The sequence below is a fragment of the Macaca nemestrina genome, chromosome 18, assembly GCF_043159975.1.
Source record: "Macaca nemestrina isolate mMacNem1 chromosome 18, mMacNem.hap1, whole genome shotgun sequence".
Taxonomy (NCBI): Eukaryota; Metazoa; Chordata; class Mammalia; order Primates; family Cercopithecidae; genus Macaca; species Macaca nemestrina.
In genome coordinates this window covers 26,997,818-27,020,863 of record NC_092142.1, presented here as the reverse complement: position 1 = coordinate 27,020,863, position 23,046 = coordinate 26,997,818, and the positions used below count along the sequence as shown (strand labels likewise).

General features: G+C 45.8%; 1 protein-coding gene across 2 annotated transcripts in view; it reads left to right on the top strand.

The window, feature by feature from the left end:
* The first annotated feature begins 15 nt into the window (after nucleotides 1-15).
* Nucleotides 16-23,046, top strand: part of LOC105482856 (exportin 6) — a 117,798-nt gene continuing 94,767 nt past the window's right edge. Inside the window, exon 1 of one of the 2 annotated variants that reach the window (XM_011743226.3) lies at nucleotides 16-616. In XM_011743226.3, coding sequence (XP_011741528.1) covers nucleotides 614-616 — 3 coding nt within the window. In that variant the 5' untranslated portion in view covers nucleotides 16-613. The remainder of the gene's footprint in view (nucleotides 617-23,046) is intronic. The other variant, XM_011743227.3, reaches the window with a different exon arrangement.

Genomic DNA, 23,046 nt, shown 5'->3' with positions numbered 1-23,046 from the left:
CCGCCCGGCCCTCGCCACTTCCGGCGCGTTGGGGCTGTTGGTCGGGGGCGGCCGCGCGGTACTAGCGGGCGGCTCCAGGGCGGGTGCTCGCAGGGATGCTCTGGGGGGCGGCGGCAGCGGCCGTGTGGGCTGAGGCTGCTAGGACAGCGCGGGTCCCCGGGCCTCTCCCCTGAGCCGGCCGCCTGGGCCGCGCAGTCGAGGCCCGTCAGCCTCCGCCCCTTCAGCCTCGGGGCCGGGCCCGCCGCCACCTCTGCCTGCGGAGGCCGGGGAGCCCCTGCCTGGGCCCGCAGCTTCCCCCGCGGGGGTCGGGCCCGGGCGGGGGTCCCGAGCCGCCGCCCTCCTCGCCAGCATCCGAGTCTCATTTCCTGCTTTTTCAGTTTCCTTGGGGAGGGGCGGGTGGGTCTGGATGAATTGTCTCAGGGGCCCCCGATGAGGCGACCCGGGCGGCCCTGCCCTTTTTAGAGGGTCCCCTCGGGGCCCGGTGGGGAAGGGGTTGTCTTTGCATGGGTGGGGGACTTCCCGAGTCTGCCGGGACCATGACCTGAACTGTGCGAGCGGGACGTGTCCGAAGCCCAAGAACCAGCTCATCTGAGCAGCCCCCTCCCCGGCCAGCATGGTAAGTGGGATTGGAGCCCCTTTCCCTCCTGGGGTGCCCTACCGGAGGGGTGGGAATGGGCCCCGGGGCTGCTGAACCATCGCTACTCTCCCCATGGCGGGGAGAGGCGCGTGCGGAGCCTGGCCGGTGACACATGCGTGCAGAGTGTGCAGCCCCGGCCCTGTGCTCCCATCCCCCCAGGGATGATGGCTCAGGCCTGGGAGGGCCCTGGGAGCGCTGTAGGCACAACCCTTGCATCTGGTGTTTGCCTCCTGCAGCTCCTCCGGACAATAACTATCGTTTGTTGAGGGCTTTACTACTTGGCAAGGCCCTGCGCGAAGTGATTGACGTGCAGTAGTATTTAATGATCACACCAATCCTCTGTTCGGAAGTGGGGAGACTGAGGCACGGAGCAATTAATTCCCCAGCTCAAGGTCAAGCGACTTTTTAACAGTGTTAAGATTTGAACCTAGGCATCTGACTTTGAACCTAGGCATCTCTAATACACTTAAGAGAGCTGGGTGATTGTAGGAGAAACATCTCATCCAGGTGTAGGTTTATATATGGAGAAACAGAGAGGGATTTACAGAGGTCACTTGCGCAGGTGATGGCAAGGTCAGGAATGGTCGGCATCTTTTGACACTGAGGCTGCTATTCTACATGCTCTGATGTCTGCTGAAGATACCATTCAGGTTTTCTAGACCGATAGATACTTTCAATACTCCCCTAAATGTGTGTACCCCCATCTCTTTGTTAAGCATTTGTCTTTTTGCTCTTGTAATTATTTCTGAGCCTTATCTATCTATTGCGGTAGACACAGCTCCCTCAAAGACCAAATTGTCTGAACCCCTTATCTGCCCCAGCTCTTGGCACATAGTAAGCCCTTAGTGAGTACTGGATCACCCAGCCTGTGGTTGAACACCTCGAGGGGTGGAGCTGTTCTCCTCAGTTTCACCCATTTTACCCCTGCCAAGTTAGTGGTATAATAGAGAAAGGGACATAGCTATATCTTTCGTGATACAGACCTTAAGGCCTGTGGAATTTTCGAAACATTCAAAAGGCCTGTGGGTAGTGTGTAGGTCCTGAGATATGGAGCTTACAGCCAGCTGGATAAAGTACGCCATTAATCCTGAGCAGCACCGTACAGTATATGCTGTACGTATAGTGTATGTGTTTTATTATTACTATTTTTTTTGAGACAGAGTCTAGCTTTGTTTCCTAGGCTGGAGTGCAGTGACACATTCATGGCTCACTGCAGCCTCAACCTCCTGGGCTCAAGCAGCCCGCCCACCTTAGCCTCCCAAATAGCTGGGACTACAGCTGTGCGCCACCATGCCTGGCTAATTTTTTGTGCAGATGAGGTCTCACCATGTTTCCCAGGCTGGTCTTGAACTCCTGAGCTCAAGTGATCCGCCCTCCTCAGCCTCCCAAAGTACTGGGATTACAGGCGTGAGCCACCATGCACAGCTGAGTCTATATATTTTAACATATGTATTACAAAGTGTGAATTGTGGCAAATCAGTTAAGCTCTCCGTTCCAATTTCCTCAACTATGAAATTTGGGATAGGAATTATCTAAATAATAATCTAGAGGTATGAGGTATAACATTTAGTGCCTGATGAAAGTAGCACTCTTTCCTTCCTTCATTTCTTCTTTCAGTATACTTTTTCTTTTTTTTTTTTTTTGAGATGGAGTTTAGCTCTTGTTGCCCAGGCTGGAGTGTAGTGGTACAGTTCAGCTCACTGCAACTTCTGCTTCCCGGGTTCAAGTGATTCTCCTGCCTCAGCCTCCCGAGTAGCTGGGATTATAGGCATGCGCCACCATGCCCAGCTATATTTTGTATTTTTAGTAGAGATGGGGGTTTCACCATGTTGGTCAGGCTGGTCTCGAACTCCTGACCTCAGGTGATCCACCCGCCTCAGCCTCCCAAAGTGCTGGAATTACAGGCATGAGCCACCATGCCCGGCCTCAATATACTTTTTAAGTTGTGTTTTTTTAATTGTAGTAAAATATACGTAATTAAAATTTGGCATTTTAACCATTTTTAAGTGTGCTGTTCAGTGACATTAAGAGCATTACATTGTTGTGCAGCCATCACCACCATCTATCTCCAAAGGTTTTTTTCCCAAAACAATCTATACCCCTCTTTTTTCAGTTTCTCCCCCACCCAACTTTAGTTTCTCTTTCTATGAATTTGACTGCTTTAGGTAGCTCATATAAGTGGAGTCATGCAGTATTTGGCCTGTTGTGACTGGCGTATTTCACATGGCACAGTGTTCTCGAGTTTCATCCATGTCATGGTGTGTGTCAGAGCTTCCTTCCTTTCGAAGGCTGAATTCCATTGTGTGTATGTGCTACATTTTGTATATCCTTTCATCCTTCAGTGGATACCTGGGTTGCTTCCAGCCTTTGGCTATTGTGAATAATACTGCTGTGAATATGAGTGTACAGATCTTACAAGTGAATTTTCAGCAGCCACCATATACCAGGGCCTAGGGCATGTACAGATGAACAAGACACACGTTCCTCCCCTTGGGAAACTTACAGCATTGCTTTAGGACCCTTGGACAGAATTTTGTTATTGACTGAGCTAGCCCAGCACCCTTGTATTCAGGTTTCATTTTAGTTGACAGTCAGTAGAGCATCATGGGAATGACCACCTTTGAGTAATGAACTGTAAAGTAGTTGGCTTCATGAACCTCATGTGCATTTTTTCTGGGGTATATTGCAAGTCAAAGTTTTTGTCACCTAGACCTCAGTTATTTAAGTACACAGGGGGTGGCCATAGTTGATGTGAATGGGATTGTCCTTTTTGTGTCACTTGACACAGTGGTTCATCTGTAGGTATCCCAGGGTCAGGAGCTTGGGTGGGGTAGGCCCTGTCCCCCAAAGGTAAGGAAACTATTGCCTGGCTGGTGTCTTACAGGCAGAGGGTCTTTACCCTGGGATCCCAGCTCTTTATTCCAGGAAATTATTTCCTCTCCATTTCTTGCTGACTTAACATTTTTACTTTTAAGGGTATTAGTTGGCATAAGTTTGAGCCTTTTTAATATCTTCTTTTTAAATCTTCAACTCTAATAAGACTTGAAAGTGGTGTAATGTGATAAAAACTACCACTTATTAAGCATCTTTGATGTGCTAGCTATTCTTCACTCATTACTTTTTTTTTTCCTGTCTGTCTTTTTTTTTTGAGATGGAGTCTCACTCTGTCATCCAGGCTGGAGTGCAGTGGCGCAGTCTTGGATCACTATAACCTCTGCCTCCTGGATTCAAATGATTCTCCAGCCTTAGCCTCCCGAGTAGCTGGGATTACAGGCATCTGCCATCACGCTCGGCTAGTTTTTTTTTTTTTTTTTTTTTTTGTATTTTTAGTAGAGATGGGGTTTCACCAGGTTGGCCAGGCTGGTCTCGAACTCCTGACCTCAGGTGATCCAGTCGCCTCGGCCTCCCAAAGTTCTGGTATTATAGGCGTGAGCCTCTGCGCCTGACCTACTTTTTCTCTTAGTCATTCAGTATCAGTAAACTCCACCAACTCTGCTAGGTTCCACTATGGCTGTTCCTGCCAGACGGGGAGATGGACAGACCTGCTCTAGGATTCCTAGTTGACAAGTGGTGGAGTTGGCATTTAGACCCAAAGTGCTCTACTCCGGAGCCAGTGCTCTTTGGGTGCTGCCTCATGGGAAGGAAGATCAGGAGAGTCCTCCACCTGTATTTTGTTTGCTTAGAGAGATAGTGGTGGGGCATAGGGAGCATGGGGAATTTCGCTTACACTATCCCCTTGACCTTCACATTCAGAACCAGTTTAAAAAGATTTATAGTTGCAGTATAGAATTACAGGAAGAGCTAGCATACTTTAACTGAATTGGATTAAATCATTTTTGGTTGCATTCCCATGGATTCTTTTTTTTTTTTTTTTGAGACAGAGTCTCGCTCTGTCGCCCAGGCTGGAGTGCAGTGGCGCGATCTCGGCTCACTGCAAGCTCTGCCTCCCGGGTTCACGCCATTCTCCTGCCTCAGCCTCCTGAGTAGCTGGGACTATAGGCGCCCGCCACCGTGCCCGGCTAATTTTTTGTATTTTTAGTAGAGATGGGGTTTCACCGTGGTCTCGATCTCCTGACCTTGTGATCCGCCCGCCTCGGCCTCCCAAAGTGCTGGGATTACAGGCGTGAGCCACTGCGCCCGGCCCCATGGATTCTTAAGTGGTGTGACATGTTAGAGGTTCCCACTACTTCTCTGAGAAATTGTTACTTAGTATTGAGTGAGCTGTTGCTTACTATGAAAATTGTGTGCAAAATTGAGTTCTTTTTTAGTTGCTTAGAAATTGAATTGCCTGCTAAGGTTTCTTTTTTCTGTTTTTTTTTTTGAGACGGCATCTTGCTCTTTCACCTAGGCTGGAGTGCAGTGGCCCGATCTCAGCTCACTGCAACCCCTGCCTCCCAGGTTCAAGTGATTCTCCTGCCTCAGCCTCCTGAGTAGCTGGAATTACAGGCATCCACCACCATACCTGGCTAATTTTTGTATTTTTTAGTAGAGGTAGAGTTTCACCACATTGATCAGGCTGGTCTCGAACTCCAGACCTCAGGTGATCCGCCTGCCTCGGCCTCCCAAAGTGCTGGGATTACAGGTGGGAGCCACCGCACCTGGCCTTATTTTTCTAATATCAATTACCATGAGTGGCCCCTATAATGGAGGCAGAATCAGAACTGAAATTTAGCCACTTGCATGGCGTGTCATTCACTTGTTCACCCACAGCATTGCGTTGTATCCCATGCTCTGAGAGATAGGAAGAAGACTTGGTGCAGGGAGATGGCAGGGAAAGGTTCAGTGGTACCCAGAGGTTTTGTATGTCAGTCACAGCATTAGAGATAGTCTGGAGAAAAAGTTACCTTTCAAGAAATGACTTGAATAGCTTCTGAAAAAATGAGTGTATGATATGGTTCAAATCACCTGATAAAACCAAAATGTGGTCAGCAAAATTAATGTAGTATAAAGAAATAGGTAGATTAAGCCAGAGTTTTTGTTATTGGTTTTTATTTTTATTGTATGTTTGTTTATCTTTTGAGACAAGGTCTTGCTCTGTTGTCCAGGCTGGGGTACAGCGCCTCAGTCACAGCTCACAGCAGCCTCAATCTCCTGGTCTCAAGCAATCCTGCCACCTCAGCCTCCTCAGTAGCTGGGACTGCAGGCCCATGCCACCATGCCCAGCTAACTGTTTTATTTTATTTTTTTGCAGAGAGTGGGGGTTGCTTTGTTTCCCAGCCTAGTCTTGAACTTCTGACCTCAAGCAGTCCTCTTCCCTCAGCCTCCCAAAGTGCTAGGATTACAGGAGTGAGCCACTACTCTAGGCCAAATAATCATGAAATAATGTATTGACTTCTTGCTATGAAGTTTACAACCCTAGGTGCTGTGGTTACAATATAACAATATAATAGTTAATATGTATGTGTGTATGTGTGCGCGCGTGTGTGTGTGTGTGTGTGTGTGTGTGTGTGTGTGTGTATATATTGCTTTCTGTATGCCAGGCATCTTACATCTATTAACCCATTTCCCATCCCAAACAACTCCAGGAGGTAGAGGCAGTTTTTTTTTTTTTTTTTTTTTTTTTTGAGACAGAGTCTTGCTCTATCATCTAAGCTGGAGTGCGATGGTGTGATCTTGGCTCACTGCGGTCTCCACCTCCTGGGTTCAAGCGATTCTCCTGCCTCAGCCTCCTGAGTAGCTGGGACTACAGGTGCGCACCACCACGCCTGAATGATTTTTGTATTTTTAGTAGAGATGGGTTTCGCCATGTTGGCCAGGCTGGTCTTGAACTCCTGACCTCAGATGATCCACCCATCTGGGCCTCCCAAAGTGCTGGGATTACAGGCGTGAACCACTGTGTCTGGCTTAAAGGCAGTTTTAATTTCACGTTTTAAAGCTGACATTCAGTGCACTGAGAGGTTAGGCAACTTCCCAAGGTCACATAGCGAGTCAGTGCTCATACCCGTTACACTTCCAGGGTAATATTTAATACTGCCCCTGCCCTCTGGGAGTCAGTTTAGTGGGGAAGATAAGACAACATACTCTGAAAATACAAGAGACTGTGATACAAGTGATAGTAGAAGAATGTGTTGATGCAAAGGGGCATTGGTACAAAGATTGCATAGGTACCGACCTGAGAGAGATTGGCTGAGAAGAGTCAGGGAAGTCTTCCCAAGAGGGGATATTTGAGTCTTGAAGGATGAGGAAGAGTTTGACACTGGGACAAAGAAAGGGCCTTGCAAGTGAAAGTTTCTTGCAGACAGTTACAAAGGTCAGATATATAGCAACAAAGATAATAGGAAATGATAAGTGTGAAGTGAGAGTGAAGGAAATAAACGTTTGTTGGGTGCGTAGGACTTTCTAGGGCTTTATATGCATACCTATGCACATATATACATATGGTACACAAACATGATTTTTTTTTTTTAATCTGAAACCTTAACTCCTACTTTCCTGGCCAGTTATTTCTCTATTTCTCTGTTCCCCTTTGCAACAAAACCCCAGGAAAGAGTGGCCTGTACTTGGTCTCTAATTCCTCACTATCCCTTTCACTCATTAATTTTAGACATAGGCTCTCGCTCTGTCGCCCAGGCTAGAGTGCAGTGGAGTGACCATAGTTCACAGCAGCCTCGAACTCCTGGGCTCAAGGGATCCCCCTGCCTAGGCCTCCCAAAATGCTGGGATTATAGGTGTGAACCCCCACACCTGGCATTATTCTCTCTTAATCTCACTTATCAAGGTCCCTCCTACCAGTGTTGCCAAATCCAGTGGTTAGCTCTCATTCCCCATCTTATTGGACCTGTCGGTAGCATCAGACAAGTTGAGTACCCCTTCTGCAGTTCAGCCTTTCGTCACTTGGCGGCTGGGACACTAAGGTGTGTTCTTCATTTTCCTCCTGTAGTGCAGGTTGTTTCTTTCTCATCTCATAGCCGGAACACTCTAGGCCTCGAACTTAGTGTCTTAATCCAGGACACCTATAACCCAACATCTCTCTCCTCAGCTCCAGTTCTTTAGTCTCCAGCTGCCTGCTTGACATCCAAGCTGGTTTGTGAGACGACGGGTCACGTCTCCTCGGCTAGCTCGGCTAGCTCCTCCACGTCTAGCTCGGCTTCTTTCGCTCTCTGGCTTTGCTGCAGCTCCCTTGGCCTTCTTACTGCTCTTCAGACCTTTTGGGCATGTTCCTGCTCCAGGCCTTTGGCCTGGCTCCCTGCCTCTGCTTAGACCGTGCTCTCCCTGAGAATCTGCTTGACTAAACCTTTTAAGCCTCAAGAGTCACTTTTCCAGTGGGGCCTGTCCTCACCACCCTGTTTAAAATGTTGATGCCACTTCAGCACTTCCAGTCCCTCACATCCTGCTTTACTTCTTTTTGTACAATTTTTTAACATTTTATATACTCAATGTTATTAACGAGGTCATTCTTTTGTTGTCTCCTGCTAAAATGTTAGCTCTGTAAAGCTAGGGAATCTCTCATTTGTTCATGTATCCCAAGAGTCTAGAGCAATTCTTGGCATAGTGGGCAATTAAATTGTGGTAGGGATGTTGTTGAGGTCTTGTGTGTTCAAAGGGAGCTTTAGGGAGGGAGTAAACTAGGCTCTCTAGCATGGATGGAAGTTTTGGAAGAGATGGATTTGAAGAAGCAGTTGGAGAGAAGGCTATCAAGGTAGTTTGTGGCTAGATGATGGAGGGTCTCCACTACTACCCTAGGGAGTTTGGCTTTCTTTTGTTGGATGATTTTTCCTTAAAGGAAACTCAATCTGCTGTGTGTAGGTTAGATGCAGGAAACCAGATGTTACACCATGCCTGTGTGGATGTGACAAGGGCCTGCGTGTTCTTGCATGTGTAATTAGTGGTTGAGAGGGAGTTGTCACTTAAAACTGATTCCAGAGTTAAGAGATGAGGAAGAAGGAAAAGCACAAGCTGATTTTGGAAGCCTGTAGCCTGGCGATTGGGAGTAGTAGAAAGTTTTAATCAGTTGGTGATTTGGATTTGGTAGGAATGGAAGCGATAACAGGTAAATTGATAGGAAGCGATGACAGGAGATGGGCCATGTGCTGATGAAATATGGAAAGTGGCTATCTCTGTAGGTAGGTGAACAGTTGTGGCACCGTTGAGATGAAGGTAGTTGGCCCTGGGCAGGAGAATGATGTTGAAGATCTTAAGTAGTTGCGTTGTCAAACGTATCTGTCTAAGCCAAGGAAGATGTGATGGCATAGGCTGTGTTGAAAGGACAGGAATTCCTGAAAGTGTGGTTGCCACTCTCTGCCTCTACTTTTTTTTTTTTTGAGACAGAGTCTCTGTTCCCCAGGCTGGAGTGCAGTGGCATGATCTTGGCCCACTGCAAGCTCTGCCTCCCAGATTCACGCCATTCTCCTGCCTCAGCCTCCCGAGTAGCTTGGACTACAGGCACCCGCCACCACACCCGGCTAATTCTTTGTATTTTTTAGTAGAGACGGGGTTTCACTGTGTTAGCCAGGATGATCTCGATCTTCTGACCTCATGATCCGCCTGCCTCAACCTCCCAAAGTGCTGGGATTACAGGTGTGAGCTGCTGCGCCCAGCCCTCTCTGCCTCTACTTTTTCAACCTTCTACCTCTCCTTTCCCCCTGTCATTCATTCTACAACCCATTGCAGACTGACTTTTTTTTTTTTTTTGAGATGGGGTCTTACTCTGTCGCACAGGCTGGTGTGCAGTGGAGTAATCATGTCTCACTGCAACCTCTATCTCCTGGGGCTCACGCAATCCTCCCACCTCAGCCTCCTGAGTAGCTGGAACTACACGCATGCATCACCATGCCTGGGTAATTTTGTATTTTTTGTAGAGATGAGATTTCACCATGTTGCCCAGGCTGGCCTCGAGCCGCTGGGCTCAAGTGATCCTCCGGCCTCAGCCTCCCAAAGTGATAGGATTACAGGCGTGAGCCACTGTGCCCGGCCAGCAGACTGACTTTTTTTCTTCACTACTTTTCAAGATTATGTGTAACCTGTGTGTGCTGAGTTCTGTTTAATGCATATTTTCAATCCTTAGGTCATTTGACCTCTGTGTGGCCTTTGGCAGCCACTGATCTCCTTTTCTTTCCTTGAAACACTTTTCTTCTTGGCTCCTGTGGCATCCATGATATTAGTCTCTTTGTTTAGCCTCCTGTGGCTTCAGCTATGACCCGTGTACCAGTGAAAACTAAACCTTTACTAGCTGTAGATATCCAGTGTTCTGACAACATCAAATTAAATGTGTCTTAAACCAAATCCATCATCTTCCTCTCAGTTTAGTGCCTCCTCTGCCGTGCCCTGGTTCTGTTAATGACCTCATTTTCTAACTAGTCAAACAATTAACCTGAGTCATCTTTAACTTCCTCTTCTACAAGCCCCCTTGCTTCCAGACCTGTTGATGCTGCTGCTAACATAACTGTGTCCTGACCTTGACCTTTCCCTCCATTCCCTCTGCTTTGATCAGGCTGTCATTGTCTCTTGCTTTGGTGGTTGCTATCATGACCAGTCCTCTCTTCCAGGTTCTGCGTCCCTCTGTCCATCTTCCGTACTGCTGAGCTGCCTTATAGAGCTCAGGTGTGATCATGCCACGTGAACCCCAGTCATTCAGAGCAGAGGGTTCCCACTGTTGTTAGAGACCAAGTTTTCAACGTGGGCCCTGAATTTTAAGTTTCTTTCTTACTTTGAGGTCTCTTAGTAGGGATGAAGATGGTTCATTAAATACTTAAAGTGATTTATTTGGAGTGTCTTTGAAATACTTCCCAAATTACACCTTGTTTTCCAGCCACAGCAAACTATTTGTCATTCCCAGAACACTCAGTGCACTTTCATACTTGTCTGCCTTTACTCATACTGTTCCCTGTGCTCTAGTGCCCTTTTCTTTCTTGCAAATGAAACTTACGTGACATCTCAAGGTTGCCATAAACACTGCCTCTCTGAGGCTTTCCAGCTGCTAGTTTAACATAGGTCACCTTCGATTATAGTTTGGTATTTTTTGGCTTTTATTATTTTGAGTTATTTGTTTTTGTTAATATAAGAATGAAAAGACTACATTATTATTATTATTATTATTATTGTTATTGTTATTGAGACAGAGTCTCGCTCTCTCGCCAAGGTTGGAGTGCATTGGCGCGATCTTGGCTCACTACAAGCTCTGCCTCCCGGGTTCAAGCAATCCTCCTGCCTCAGCCTCCCAAGTAGCTGGGACTGCAGGTGCATGCTGCCATGCCTGGCTAATTTTTTGTATTTTTAGTAAAGACTGGGTTTCACCATATTAACCAGGATGGTCTTGATCTCCTGACATTGCGATCCTCCCGCCTCGGCCTTCCAAAGTGCTGGGATTGCAGGAATGAGCCACTATGCCCAGCCAAGACTACATTCTTACAGTAAGTGTCAGACAGTTCAGAAGTTTCAAGAGCAAAATGTGGAACTCTTGCCTCCTTCCCTGTTCCCTCCTTCTCCTTCCCACTGCAAGCCTGGGGGTGAGGAGGATTAGTTCTTTCTCTTTAAGAGCCCATAGCAGAGTGCGTCTGACTCTGCTTTGCCTCTCTTGTGCCTAGTGAGCATTCAGCAGATACATGAGTAATTAAGAGTCAGGTGTAAAAATAAACCCAAGCAGGTCAGGGTGGGCCCTTGAGGTTAGTAACTGATAGTAGTAGTATTTGGAGAGGGTGGTAAGATTGAAATAGAGTATGAAAGCAGTAAACACCTTGTATTTCCAAAATCCATGCAACCAGCAAGCTCAGATAACTGTATTTTTCACCCTGGTGGATGGAGATGGGTAGCAGGTGAGCAAGGGAAGTTGTTAGAACAAGTGCTGGGGGTGGGGGTGTGCTTACTGGGGAGCCCCAAAGCTAATTGCTACTAGAAGAACCACGGAGGAACAATGAAAAGAGGAGGAGTGGGGTGAGGTGAGGTCCTTGTAGATCTTAACCAAAGAAAGACACAGGGCAGAGAAGTGAGGGGGTGAAAGAGGCTAATGAGAAGGGAAAGAAATGGATGTAGAGGGAGAAAAGGTCTGTGTTTCATAATTGCACTCTGTGCAAGTCATCGTTAAGGGGCTCTCATGCATACTGCGTAGGGTCCTTGATTTAATCTCTCACAGCCACCCTGCCAGGTAGGTATTATGTTCCCATTTTATAGTTGAGGAGGATAAGGATGCTGAGGCCCAGGATGGGTAATGCTAAGTAACTTGTCCAAAGTTACCTACTGTTCTCTTCAGCTGGGCTAAGAAAATAAAAAAACAAAAAAACGGAAATCAGAATTACCTAGTGAGTTGACAGAGCCAGGATTCAGCTAAGGTTCCAACTCCAAGGCCCGTGTTTTTTCTAGATCACTAGGTTTCTTTTTTATGATACGGAGTCTTTATCTGTTGCCCAGGCTAGAGTGCGATGGCACGATCTTGGCTCACTGCACTCCAGCCTGGGTGACAGACAAGACTCCGTCTCAAAAAAAAAAAGAGGGCACAGTGGTAGCTGGTCCATATTACGGGACATCAACAAAAAGGAAGATTGCTTGATTTCTTTGAGTTTTAATTCAGGTAAGCCCATTAGGCTTAGCATATACAGTAGGTTCATTTCCATTAGAGCAGCCTACTGCTGTTTATATGAAGGTTATAATGAAAAAGATCTCTGGTATAGGGCTCCCTGAAAAGTTAAAGGTATTTTATGAGACAAATGGAGCTGGAAGAAAAATCATTAGTTTCTAAACTGACTAATAATCAGACCTGAGAAGTTCTGTCCTTTCCTTTCCCTTTCTTTTTTTGAGCTAGAGTCTCCCTCTGTTTTGCCCAGGCTGGGGTGTAGTGGCGTGATCTTGGCTCACTACAACCTCTGCCTCTGGATTCAAGCGATTCTCCTGCCTCAACCTCCCAGGTTGCTGGGATTACAGGTGCCCACCACCATGCCTGGCTAATTTTTGTATTTTTAGTAGAGACAGGGTTTCACCATGTTGGTCAGGCTGGTCTCGAACTCCTGACCTCAGGTGATCCACCCGCCTTGGCCTCCCAAAGCGCTGGGATTACAGGAGTGAGCCACCGTTCCTGGCCCAGGGAAGGCCTTTTAAAAAATTCATGAGGAGGCCAGGTGCGGTGGCTCACGCCTGTAATCCCAGCACTTTGGGAGGCCAAGGTGGGCGGATCACAAGGTCAGGCGTTGGAGACCAGCCTGGCCAACATAAGTGAAACCCTATCTCTACTAAAAATACAAAAATTAGCCAGGTGTGGTGGCGGGTGCCTGTGATCTCAGCTACTTGGGAGGCTGAGGCAGGAAAATCACTTGAACCCAGGAGGTGGAGGTTGTAGTGAACTGAGATTGCACCATTGCACTTTAGCCTGGGTGACAGAACAAGGCTCTGTCAAAAAAAAAAAAAAAAAAAGGCCGGGCACGGTGGCTCATGCCTGTAATCCCAGCACTTTGGGAGGCTGAGCTGCGCGGATCACCTGAGGTCAGGAGTTTGAGACCAGCCTGACCAACATGACGAAACCCGTCTCTACTAAAAAAATACAAAAATTAGCTAGACGTGGTGGCGTGCACCTGTAATCCCAGCTACTCAGAAAGCTGAGGTAGGAGAATTGCTTGAATCCGGGAGGCAGAGGTTGTAGTGAGCCAAGTGCTTTGTTACTGTCCAGGAAATTATTCATCTGCGTTTTGTTTTTAGAGAAAGATAAATTGAGTGATCTATCAAGGATTTTTTTATTTTAGGGGCACATGTCATCAGGACCTCCTGAGGCTGTGTCACAGGCTCATGTCCTTTTAAATAAAACATTTTTTATAAAAAGGGTTTATTTAATTTCATTTTTTTGAGACGGAGTTTCACTCTTGTTGCCCAGGCTGGAGTGCAGTGGCATGATCTCAGCTCACTGCAACCTCTGCCTTCTGGGTTCAAGCGGTTCTCCTGCCTCAGCCTCCCAAGTAGCTGGGATTACATGTGGCACCACGCCCGGCTAATTTTTATATTTTTAGTAGAGACAGGGTTTCACCATGTTGGCCAGGCTGGTCTCGAACTCTCAACCTCGGGTGATCGGCCCACCTCGGCCTCCCAAAGTGCTGGGATTACACGTGTGAGCCACTGCGCCTGGCCGGATTTATTTATTTTAAGTATGTAATTTTGAGATAATGTAAGACTTATAGAAGAGTTGCAGAAATAGTGTAGGGAGTTTTTGTATGCTCTTCTCCCATAGATACTTACAAACAAAAAACAAAACAAAACTGCAGCAGCCAAGCCCTCCAACATTTGTGACCAACAATTTATTTTTTTAAAAGTGTCTTTTTTTCTTTTTTTCATTTTAAAATTATTATTTTTTCTTATATCAGCATATGATCTCGCTATATTGCCCAGGCTGGTTTTAAAATCCTGGACTCAAGCAATCCTCCTGCTTTGACCCCCCAAAGTGCTGGGATTACAGGTGTGAGCCGGTGTTCCTGGCCTTGTGACCAATAATTTAGCTCAGTTTCTGTCCCTTCTTCATTCTAGTACTGCTAGACAATCAGTAGGTACTGATGCTACTGTAGAAACACAAAATCTTCTCTGCCACTTCTTGATTTTGCTTAGTAGTTGTTATCCTGATTATAAAAAGTATTTTGAAGTCTGTAGAATATTTGATAACTTAAAAAAACAAAGAAATTACTACCGTTGGATTCAATCTCTAATAACATTTTGATTTGCTTCCTTCTTGTCTTTTTTCCTGTTTACTTTTTAAATATGGTTGAGATTACACTGTAAATGCACTTTTTTCTTCTGCCTTTTCCACTTTATAGCGTAAGTGGCTTTTCAGATCATTAAATATTTTATAAATATTTGCAGTGGCTTTATAATACTGCATTGCATGGATTCTTAAGCAGTTCTTTGTTCTGTTTTTTTTGCCATGGTAAATAGTAATGTGATTAATGTCTTTGTGAAAAGCTTTGTATGTATTTTAGAAAATTGCCTTAGGATAGATTCCCAGAAAGGCCCAAGGGTCTGAGGGCTGTGTTTTTTTTAGATGTAGTCTGAACAGTTTTCTTTTTCTTTTTTTTTTTTTTTAAGACAGAGTCTGTCTGTGTTGCTCAGGCTGGAGTGCAGTGGCACAATCTTGGCTCACTGCAGCCTCCACCTCCCGGGTTCAAGCAGTTCTCTTGCCTCAGCCTCCCAAGTAGCTGGGAGTACAGGTGCCCACTACCACGCCTGGCTAATATTTTTTTGTATTTTTAGTAGAGTGGGGTTTCACTATGTTGGCCAGGCTGGTCTTTAACTCCTGACCTCGTGATCTGCCTGCCTCAGCCTCCCAAAGTGCTGGGATTACAGGCGTGAGCCACTGTGCCCAGCCTAGTCTGAACATTTTTAAGGCTCTTCATCACGTTTTCCAGAAAGGTTACTTGAGTTTTTTCTTCCCATCAGCTGTAGATAAATATACTCATCAGCATTGGGTAATCTTAAGAAAATTGTTGCTAATTTAATAGGTTAAATAATGGCTTCTCATTATTGTTCCTCAGTATCTTTTTCTGTGTGTTTATGTAGGAAACTTACTAACAAGTTAGATTTTACTTTTTGTCTGTTTATAGGAGACAGATCCCTTAAGCTTTATTTAGGTATCCCTTATATTTCCATTAATGTATTAGAAATAGTGTCTTAACATATTTTTTCTAGTCTTAAGTTAGTTACTTTTCAAAAAGCTATAGTAAAATGCACATTTTTTTTTTTTTTTTTTTTTTTTTTTTTTTTTTTTTGAGCCAGGCTAAAGCGCAGTGGCGTGATCTCAGCTCACTGCAACCTTTGCCTCCCGGATTCAAGCGATTCTCCTGCCTCAGCCTCCCGAGTAGCTGGGATTACAGGCATGAACCACCATGCCCGGCTAATTTTTGTATTTTTAGTAGAGACGGGGTGTCACCATGTTCGCTAGGCTGGTCTTGAATTCCTGACCTGAAGTGATCTACCTGCCTCGGCCTTAAAATACTACATGTTTTAGTCTGTTTTGTGTTGCTGAAGGAGTATTTGAAGCTGGGTAGTTTGTAAAGGGAAAAGGTATATTTGGCTCCCAATTTTGGTGGCTGAAAGGTTCAAGATAGGGCATGTCGTAAGGGACTCAGGCTACTTCCACGCCTGGTGGCTGGTGAAGGGGAATCTGTGTGCAGAGATCACAGGGCGAGAGAGGAAGGATGAGGGTGAGAGGAGAGGCACCGGGCCCTTTCAAACAGCCAGCTCTCAGGAACTAGGAGAGTGAGAATTTACTTACCCTCACCCCCCAACTCCTTACCAGGGAGGGCATTAATTTATTCATCAGGATCTACCCCCATGACCCAAACACCTCTCATTAGGCCCTGCTTCCTACATTGGGGATCAAATTTTGACATGAGATTAGGTGGAGACAAACCACATCCAGACGATAGCAACACATAACATAAAACGTCACCATTTTAAAGTATGCAGTTCAGTGACATTAAGTGCATTCACCATGTTGTGCAAGAGTCACCACTCTAGTTTCACACTTTTTCATCACTCCAGAGGAAACCTGTACCCATTAAGCAGTATTCCCCTTTCTCCCTCGCCGCAGCCCCTGGTGACCACAAATCTGCTTCCTATCTCATGAATGTGCTTATTCTGGATATTTTATGTAAATTATCATACACTATATGGTCCTTCCTTATCTCCTGATACATAAAAAGATGATGTAGATTAAGTAAAAGTTGAATTTAATCTATATTTTGAAAATTGAAATCCATCTATGGCAACAGTCTTGAATTCAGCATATTTAATTGCCCAGGATGTCCCATGCCCCAGCCACTAGGAAGAAATAGTTTATACCAATAGTTACTGCCAGTGGACAGAGGGTTATAGACCTTGGGGTAGGATGGAACCTAAAATAGAGACAAAGATGGGAAAAGTATGGGGCTTGGAGAGTGAAAGGCAGTGAATGGCAGGCAGCACATTCCATGGTGGAATAAACAGGAAACTTCTAGGTATTTACCTTGATTTGGAGTGCAAATTGGAGAACTTGCAGGTAAGTGCAAGTTCTTCTGTGTTATCAAAAAAATAACCATCCTAAAGAATGAATATGTTTGTGACAGTGTCTAGTACATAAGACCGTAGGAAATGTGCGGAGTTTTGCTTAAGAGCAAGAGTGGTATTTGGGATGACAAGGACAAGCAGAGAAGATCCCCAGGCATCTCTTTCTCAGTGTTTGGCATTTTCTTTTTTTTGAGACTGAGTCTCTGTTAGTCTGGAGTGCAGTGGCGTAATCTCTGCTCACTGCAACCTCCGCCTCCTGGGTTCAAGCGATTCTCCTGCTTCAGCCTCCCGAGTAGCTGGGACTGCAGGCTCGTGCCACCACACCTGGCTAATTTTTGTAATTTTAGTAAAGACGAGGTTTCACCATGTTGGCCAGGCTGGTCTCTAACTCCTGACCTCAAGTGGTCCGCCTGCCTTGTCCTCTCAAAGTGCTGGGATTACAGGCGTTAGCCACCACGCCTGGCCATGTTTAACTGGGATCCTTGGGTATGGGGAAATGTGTTTTTAGGTGAGTGGTTTTCATGGTTCTATATATGTATATGTATAGAGCTTACTCACTGTTTTTCATAGTTAGAAGGTGTTCCACCGTGTGGATGTACTTTATTTAACCAATCCTGCCTTGATGGAAACTTAAGTTGTCTCCAATCTTTTGTTTTACAAACGGCATTGACATGAAGATCCTTTACACCTGAACTTTGGAGGAAAAATCACCAAAAGTGTATTGCTGAGTGAAGTTGTCTTTGTGTTTGAAATGTGATAAATATTGCTAACTTGTCTTCCCTTAAGGTGGCACCAGTTGTCTTGCCATCTCTGTATGAGAGTAAAAGATGTAATTTCAGTTCATTGTGATCGGTATCACGTTGAAGCCCAGTAGTGAGGAGCTCTGAGGGTGGGGATAGGGGGACTGCATTAGGCTTCACAGAGGTGGGGACCTTTTCAAGGAATCAGGAGCATATTAGAGGAAATAGCGTGTGTGAAGACATGGAACTGTTATGTGGAGGGGAAAGGGTGAATTTGGGTTTGGCTGAGGCAGAGGATAGGTGGGTGGCTCTGGATGGTGAGGTGGGGACAGTAAGTCAGCTAGGTTAGGGCCAGGTGATGAAATGGTTTAATCACCCCTGGTGGTCAGGTAGCAAAGACCCTGGGCGGCAGTGGTGATGGGGCTCGCGGTTGAAAGATACTTGAGAGAGAATGTACAAACCAGTCTTTTTAGCAACCATTTTTTACCCCCCAAAAACTTTCTAGACTTGTTAGAACCAGAATCACAAAGCTGGGAACGGCTTTAGCGCTGGGCTTTTCTTGTGCTCTGTAGGCCCGTAGGGATTCTTGGAGGTGTCACAGGTACTAGGTTTGGGAGTACAGACAGGCGTTTGAGACCCCCTCCTCTACCCTTATTAATTAAGCAGTTTCTCATTTAGTCTGCTTTACATGGTGGGGTTCTATGCAATATTTCTTTCTTTAAAAAGAAAAAAAGTGTTTGCTGCTAGAATCATGAGTTTAGTCCCAAACTCTTACTGTCCTGAACACACAGATGGAGGCCTGTGGGACATGTTTTCATTCTTACATTCTTCATTTGCAGCAGTGAGAGGTGATTTGTATATAAAAATGAAAGTGAAAAGGCATTTGGCATTCTTGGGATGTTTTTGAGCATTTAGCTAATTTTTTATGTAGGATTTTAATTTTGTTCTTTTTTTTTTTTTTTTTTTTTGAGACGGAGTCTTGCTCTGCCGCCTGGGCTGGAGTGCAGTGGCCGGATCTCAGCTCACTGCAAGCTCTGCCTCCCGGGTTCACGCCATTCTCCTGCCTCAGCCTCCCGAGTAGCTGGGACTACAGGTGCCCGCCACCTCACCCGGCTAGTTTTTTGTATTTTTTAGTAGAGACGGGGTTTCACCGTGTTAGCCAGGATGGTTTCGATCTCCTGACCTCGTGATCCGCCCGTCTCGGCCTCCCAAAGTGCTGGGATTACAGGCTTGAGCCACCGCGCCCGGCCTTTTTTTTTTTTTTTTTTTTTAAAAAAAAAAAAAACCTCATTGACTCACCAGTGAAATATGTAGTGAAATAGTTTTGCTCATTTATGGATAAGGGTGCTAAGGGATTTACATCCATTGATGTCATTCCCACAACTACTTGGTGAGGGAGAGTACGGTTGAAAGTTCATTTTGCAAGTGAAGAAACCTGAGCTCCGAGAGGTTAGGTAATTTGCTCAGGGGCATGCAGATAAGTAATCAGGAAGTCATCATCAGGTGCGACCTGCCCTGACTCCACAGCCCACACCCTTCAGTTCATATTACGGCATTCCCAGGACATGTGTACCCAGCCACCTGTTGGGGGTGGAAGGGCCCAGGAAGAAGAAGGGTGTGGGATTTCTGGTCAGTCTTGGCTTTGTGCTGGTGCCTATAGAAGGGGCAGAGCTTCGAGACGGACTGAGTCACTTCTAGCAAAATTGGTTGAGAATCGTGGACGGGTGATGCGTGCTTGCTGTGCGAGGATTGAAGTCTCATTAAAAATCCCATGTAAGGCCGGGCGCGGTGGCTCAAGCCTGTAATCCTAGCACTTTGGGAGGCCGAGACGGGCGAATCACGAGGTCAGGAGATCGAGACCATCCTGGCTAACACGGTGAAACCCTGTCTCTACTAAAAAATACAAAAAACTAGCCGGGCGAGGTGGCGGACGCCTGTAGTCCCAGCTACTCGGGAGGCTGAGGCAGGAGAATGGCGTAAACCCGGGAGGCGGAGCTTGCAGTGAGCTGAGATCCGACCACTGCACTCCAGCCTGGGCGACAGAGCGAGACTCCGTCTCAAAAAAAAAAGAAAAAAAAAAAAAAATCCCATGTAGAGTCATCTTCACCATCCAGGGGTGTGAGCAAGGCCAGGGTCCCTGGCTGAGTACCTGTTTCGTTTCACTTGTGCACCGACTCCCTCCAGAAAGGCACCGTCTCCTTTCCTGCTGCTCACTGTCACCACAGCCACCACTACCACTGTTTTGCCTTTCTAATCCAGTGTCTCGCCAGTGGGGTGAAGGGACGGAACTGTGTATAGTTCCAATATTACAATATCTTTTTTTTGTATTGTATAAGTTATAGTTTATTAGTAGAACCCGGGCACATGAGAGTGCCTATTTAGAGAGTTGCTTTGCAGCGTCTTCTCCCTTTGTGGCTAGTAATGATCTGCAGGGATGGGAGGAGCATTGAGAACCTATTGGCCAAGAAGAGTCACTTCCTCCCGACACAGATCTCTCCTTGTGCAGTGCCCTCACACTTCCTGTGTAATGCGGTGCCTTCAGAGATCCCCCAGCAGCTGCCACCCTGGTCAACGTTATCTATATTTGCAGGGATACTTAAGGACCCTTTGGCAATTGGCAGTGATATCTTGAGAGCCTTCGAGGAATGTGACTGAACATGAATTTAAAAAACGTATAAAGATGGCACTAGGTGTATTCAGAGGGTCAAGCTGGTGGCAACTTAGGGGGACTTTGCCTTTATAAAAGCAGACTCACACATGGAGTTTACATAAGAAGAACTTACAGTGAGGGAGAGATGACTGTATCAGCCAATATGTGCACAGTGTACACACCTGATTACTTTCAATATGAAGAATGCTCTAGGAGCTTGCGGGGTTTGCTCATAGTTCCACAGACTAGACTCAGTAGAGCCAGGACTGGCTCTAACCTGGCACTTTTTGCCTGCTGTGCTTGGCCATGTACCCCTCAGTGACAGCGCTATTTCCCATTAGAGAAAACAAACCTGTAAGTTTTCTCATTTCTTGTGTAGAGGGTAACCTTCCTGTCCCCTCATTCTTGCTTTAGCCTACATTCAGGGGATTGTTGACGGCACACCAGGTGGGAGCAGTATTGGGGCATATTCTTCTGGGCCCGTCTCCACCCTCTCATTTCTTCCTTTCCATAGGGGTGATTTATCTGATTGGTGCACCGGGGAGAGCCTCACTCCGTTGGTCCACATCTACCAGGTGTGAGGTCACTGCATCAGAACACACAAAGCCTGGCTTTGTGCTTAAACTCTCTCCCCAGCTTACCCTTAAGAGAAGCCTGTCCTCAGCTGTGTCCTACCTTCCTTTCACCATTCTTTGTCCCTAGGTCTGGAGGCGGGTGGCAAGGCCAACTAGAAATGGGAAGGGCGAGGCGCTGCAGCTTTGCCATTGACAAAGAGGATGGTAGACTTTGGTTTGCTCTCGGCTTCTTGAGACTTTATGGCAATTGGGTGGAACCTGGAGGGGGTGATTATGCTACCCCAGTTCCCAGTAGTAATGCAGTCTAGAGATTTTTACCAAAGTCAAATAATATTATGTTAACTTTTTTTTTTTTTTTAAAATGAGATGGAGTCTCGTTCTGTCGCCCAGGCTGGAGTGCAGTGGCATGATCTCAGCTCACTGCAGCCTCTGCCACCTGGGTTCAAGCGATTCTCCTGCCTCAGCCTCTTGAGTAGCTGGGATTACAGGTGCCCGCCACCACCACTCCTGGCTAATTTTTGTTTTTTTTAGTAGAGACAGGGTTTTACCATGTTGGCCAGACTGGTCTCGAACTCCTGACTCAGATGATCTGCCCGCCTCAGCCTCCCAAAGTGCTGGGATTACAGATCTGAGCCACCGCGTCCAGCCATTATGTTAACTTATTTAAAATGCCAAGTCTATCTGGGAATAATTCAGGATGAAAGTGGTTTTACAAAAGAGGTTTTACAAAAGAGACTGGCTCTTAAATAGCACAGGTGGTAGTAGCAGCTGAAATGAAATTACTCACCTGAACAGTAGTGTTAATCATCATGTTAGATTTGCAGCATGCTTTTAGAGTGGTTTGTCAGTTTCGTACTCATTCATTACCTGATGTCATCCAATGCCAGGTAAAGCCAGCTCATTCATCATCCTTAAAACCCTTGGAGCAGAACTCCTCTGTGCTTCCTCAAGGGGTGCAGGGAGCTGTCACTGGGCAAGAGCTCTGGTGGCCTGCCTGTGTCTTCACTTGACCCACAGCTGGCTGACTTTGGGAGGATGCTCTCTCGGCTTCATTTTCCTCGTTGTAGAACAAGATTGGACTTGCTGTGCTCTGGGGTTTGTTTACTTCTGTCTTAAGATTCTGTGATCCTGTTTTAGGATTTCTTGGTAGCATGCCTTGTGTTAATGTGCCCAGTAAGTATCTTTTGAGTTTAATACTAGGCATGCAGATATAAACATCCATCCTCCTGGGATATGTACCTGGGAAAGGGAAGCAGATGGGACTGTGAAGAGAGAGCCTATTCTTGGCTGTATTACTCATTTATTTTAGACAGTTTCTTGCAGAATAACTATTTTTATCATTTACTTTTTTGGCTGTTTAATTAAAGCCTTCTGACTGGAATATAAATAAGTATATAAAATATATGTGTTTTAGCTCCTAGTGGATATGGTTATTGCCCAACCAGTAGATGCAAACATTTTAATGTCTAGGCTGTGTAACCGTGGTGAAAATAAACCTGGCATCTGAGAGAATAATTCCTTCCTATTGTATCCTTTTCTCCGTTTCTCTTTGCCATATGCCAAGCTAGCTGGGAGCAGCCAGGAACATCCAGGAGCAAGGTAGAGGGTACCAGCCAGCGGATGGTATTTTAAAAACTGTTTATTTCAAAATGATTTCAAATAGAAAGATTTCAAGGAATAAGTGTTACAAAGATCTCTCATACCCTTTACCCAAACTCAACTACCATTAATATTTTGTCCTGTTAACTTTATTATTTGCACATTCCCTCTCTATATGTATATATAGGCATATATGCACGTACATGCACGTACATTCACACACACATGTATTTTTTTCTGAACAATTTTAGAGTAAGTTGCCTTTGTCATGGTCCATTGCCCTGTATTGTGTATTTCTTAATAGGGGCATTCTTCTACATGACTATAGTACAGTTACCATCTTCAGTTAATAGAACATTGATTCAGTACTTTGATCTAAGCTACTACCACCTTTATTCCAGTTTTGTCAGTTGACTCAGTCATGCCTTACATAGCATTTTTTCCCTCCAGTCCAGGATCAGCCTGTGGTCAGGTGTAGTATTTACTTGTCATACTCTTTAGTCTTTAGATTTGTTGTCTAAAGTTATGGAAATCTGGCTGGGCATGCTGGCTCAGGCCTGTAATCCCAGCACTTTGGGAGGCCAAGGTGGGCGGGATCGCTTGAGGTCAAGAGTTCAAGACCAGCCTGGCCAACATGGTGAAACCTTGTCTCTAATAAAAATACAAAAAAAAATAGCCAAGTGTGGTGGCGGGCACCTGTAATCCCAGCTCCTTGGGAGGCTTAGGCACAATAATTGCTTGAACGGAGGTTGCAGTGAGCTGAGATCGTGTCACTGCGCTCCAGCTGGGCAATAGAGCTAAACTCGGTCTCAAAAAAAAAAAAAAAAAAAAAAATGTAACTGGTGCACTTCTCCATTGGTAGCTAATTGGTGAGTCTTGGTTTTATGAATTCTCCAA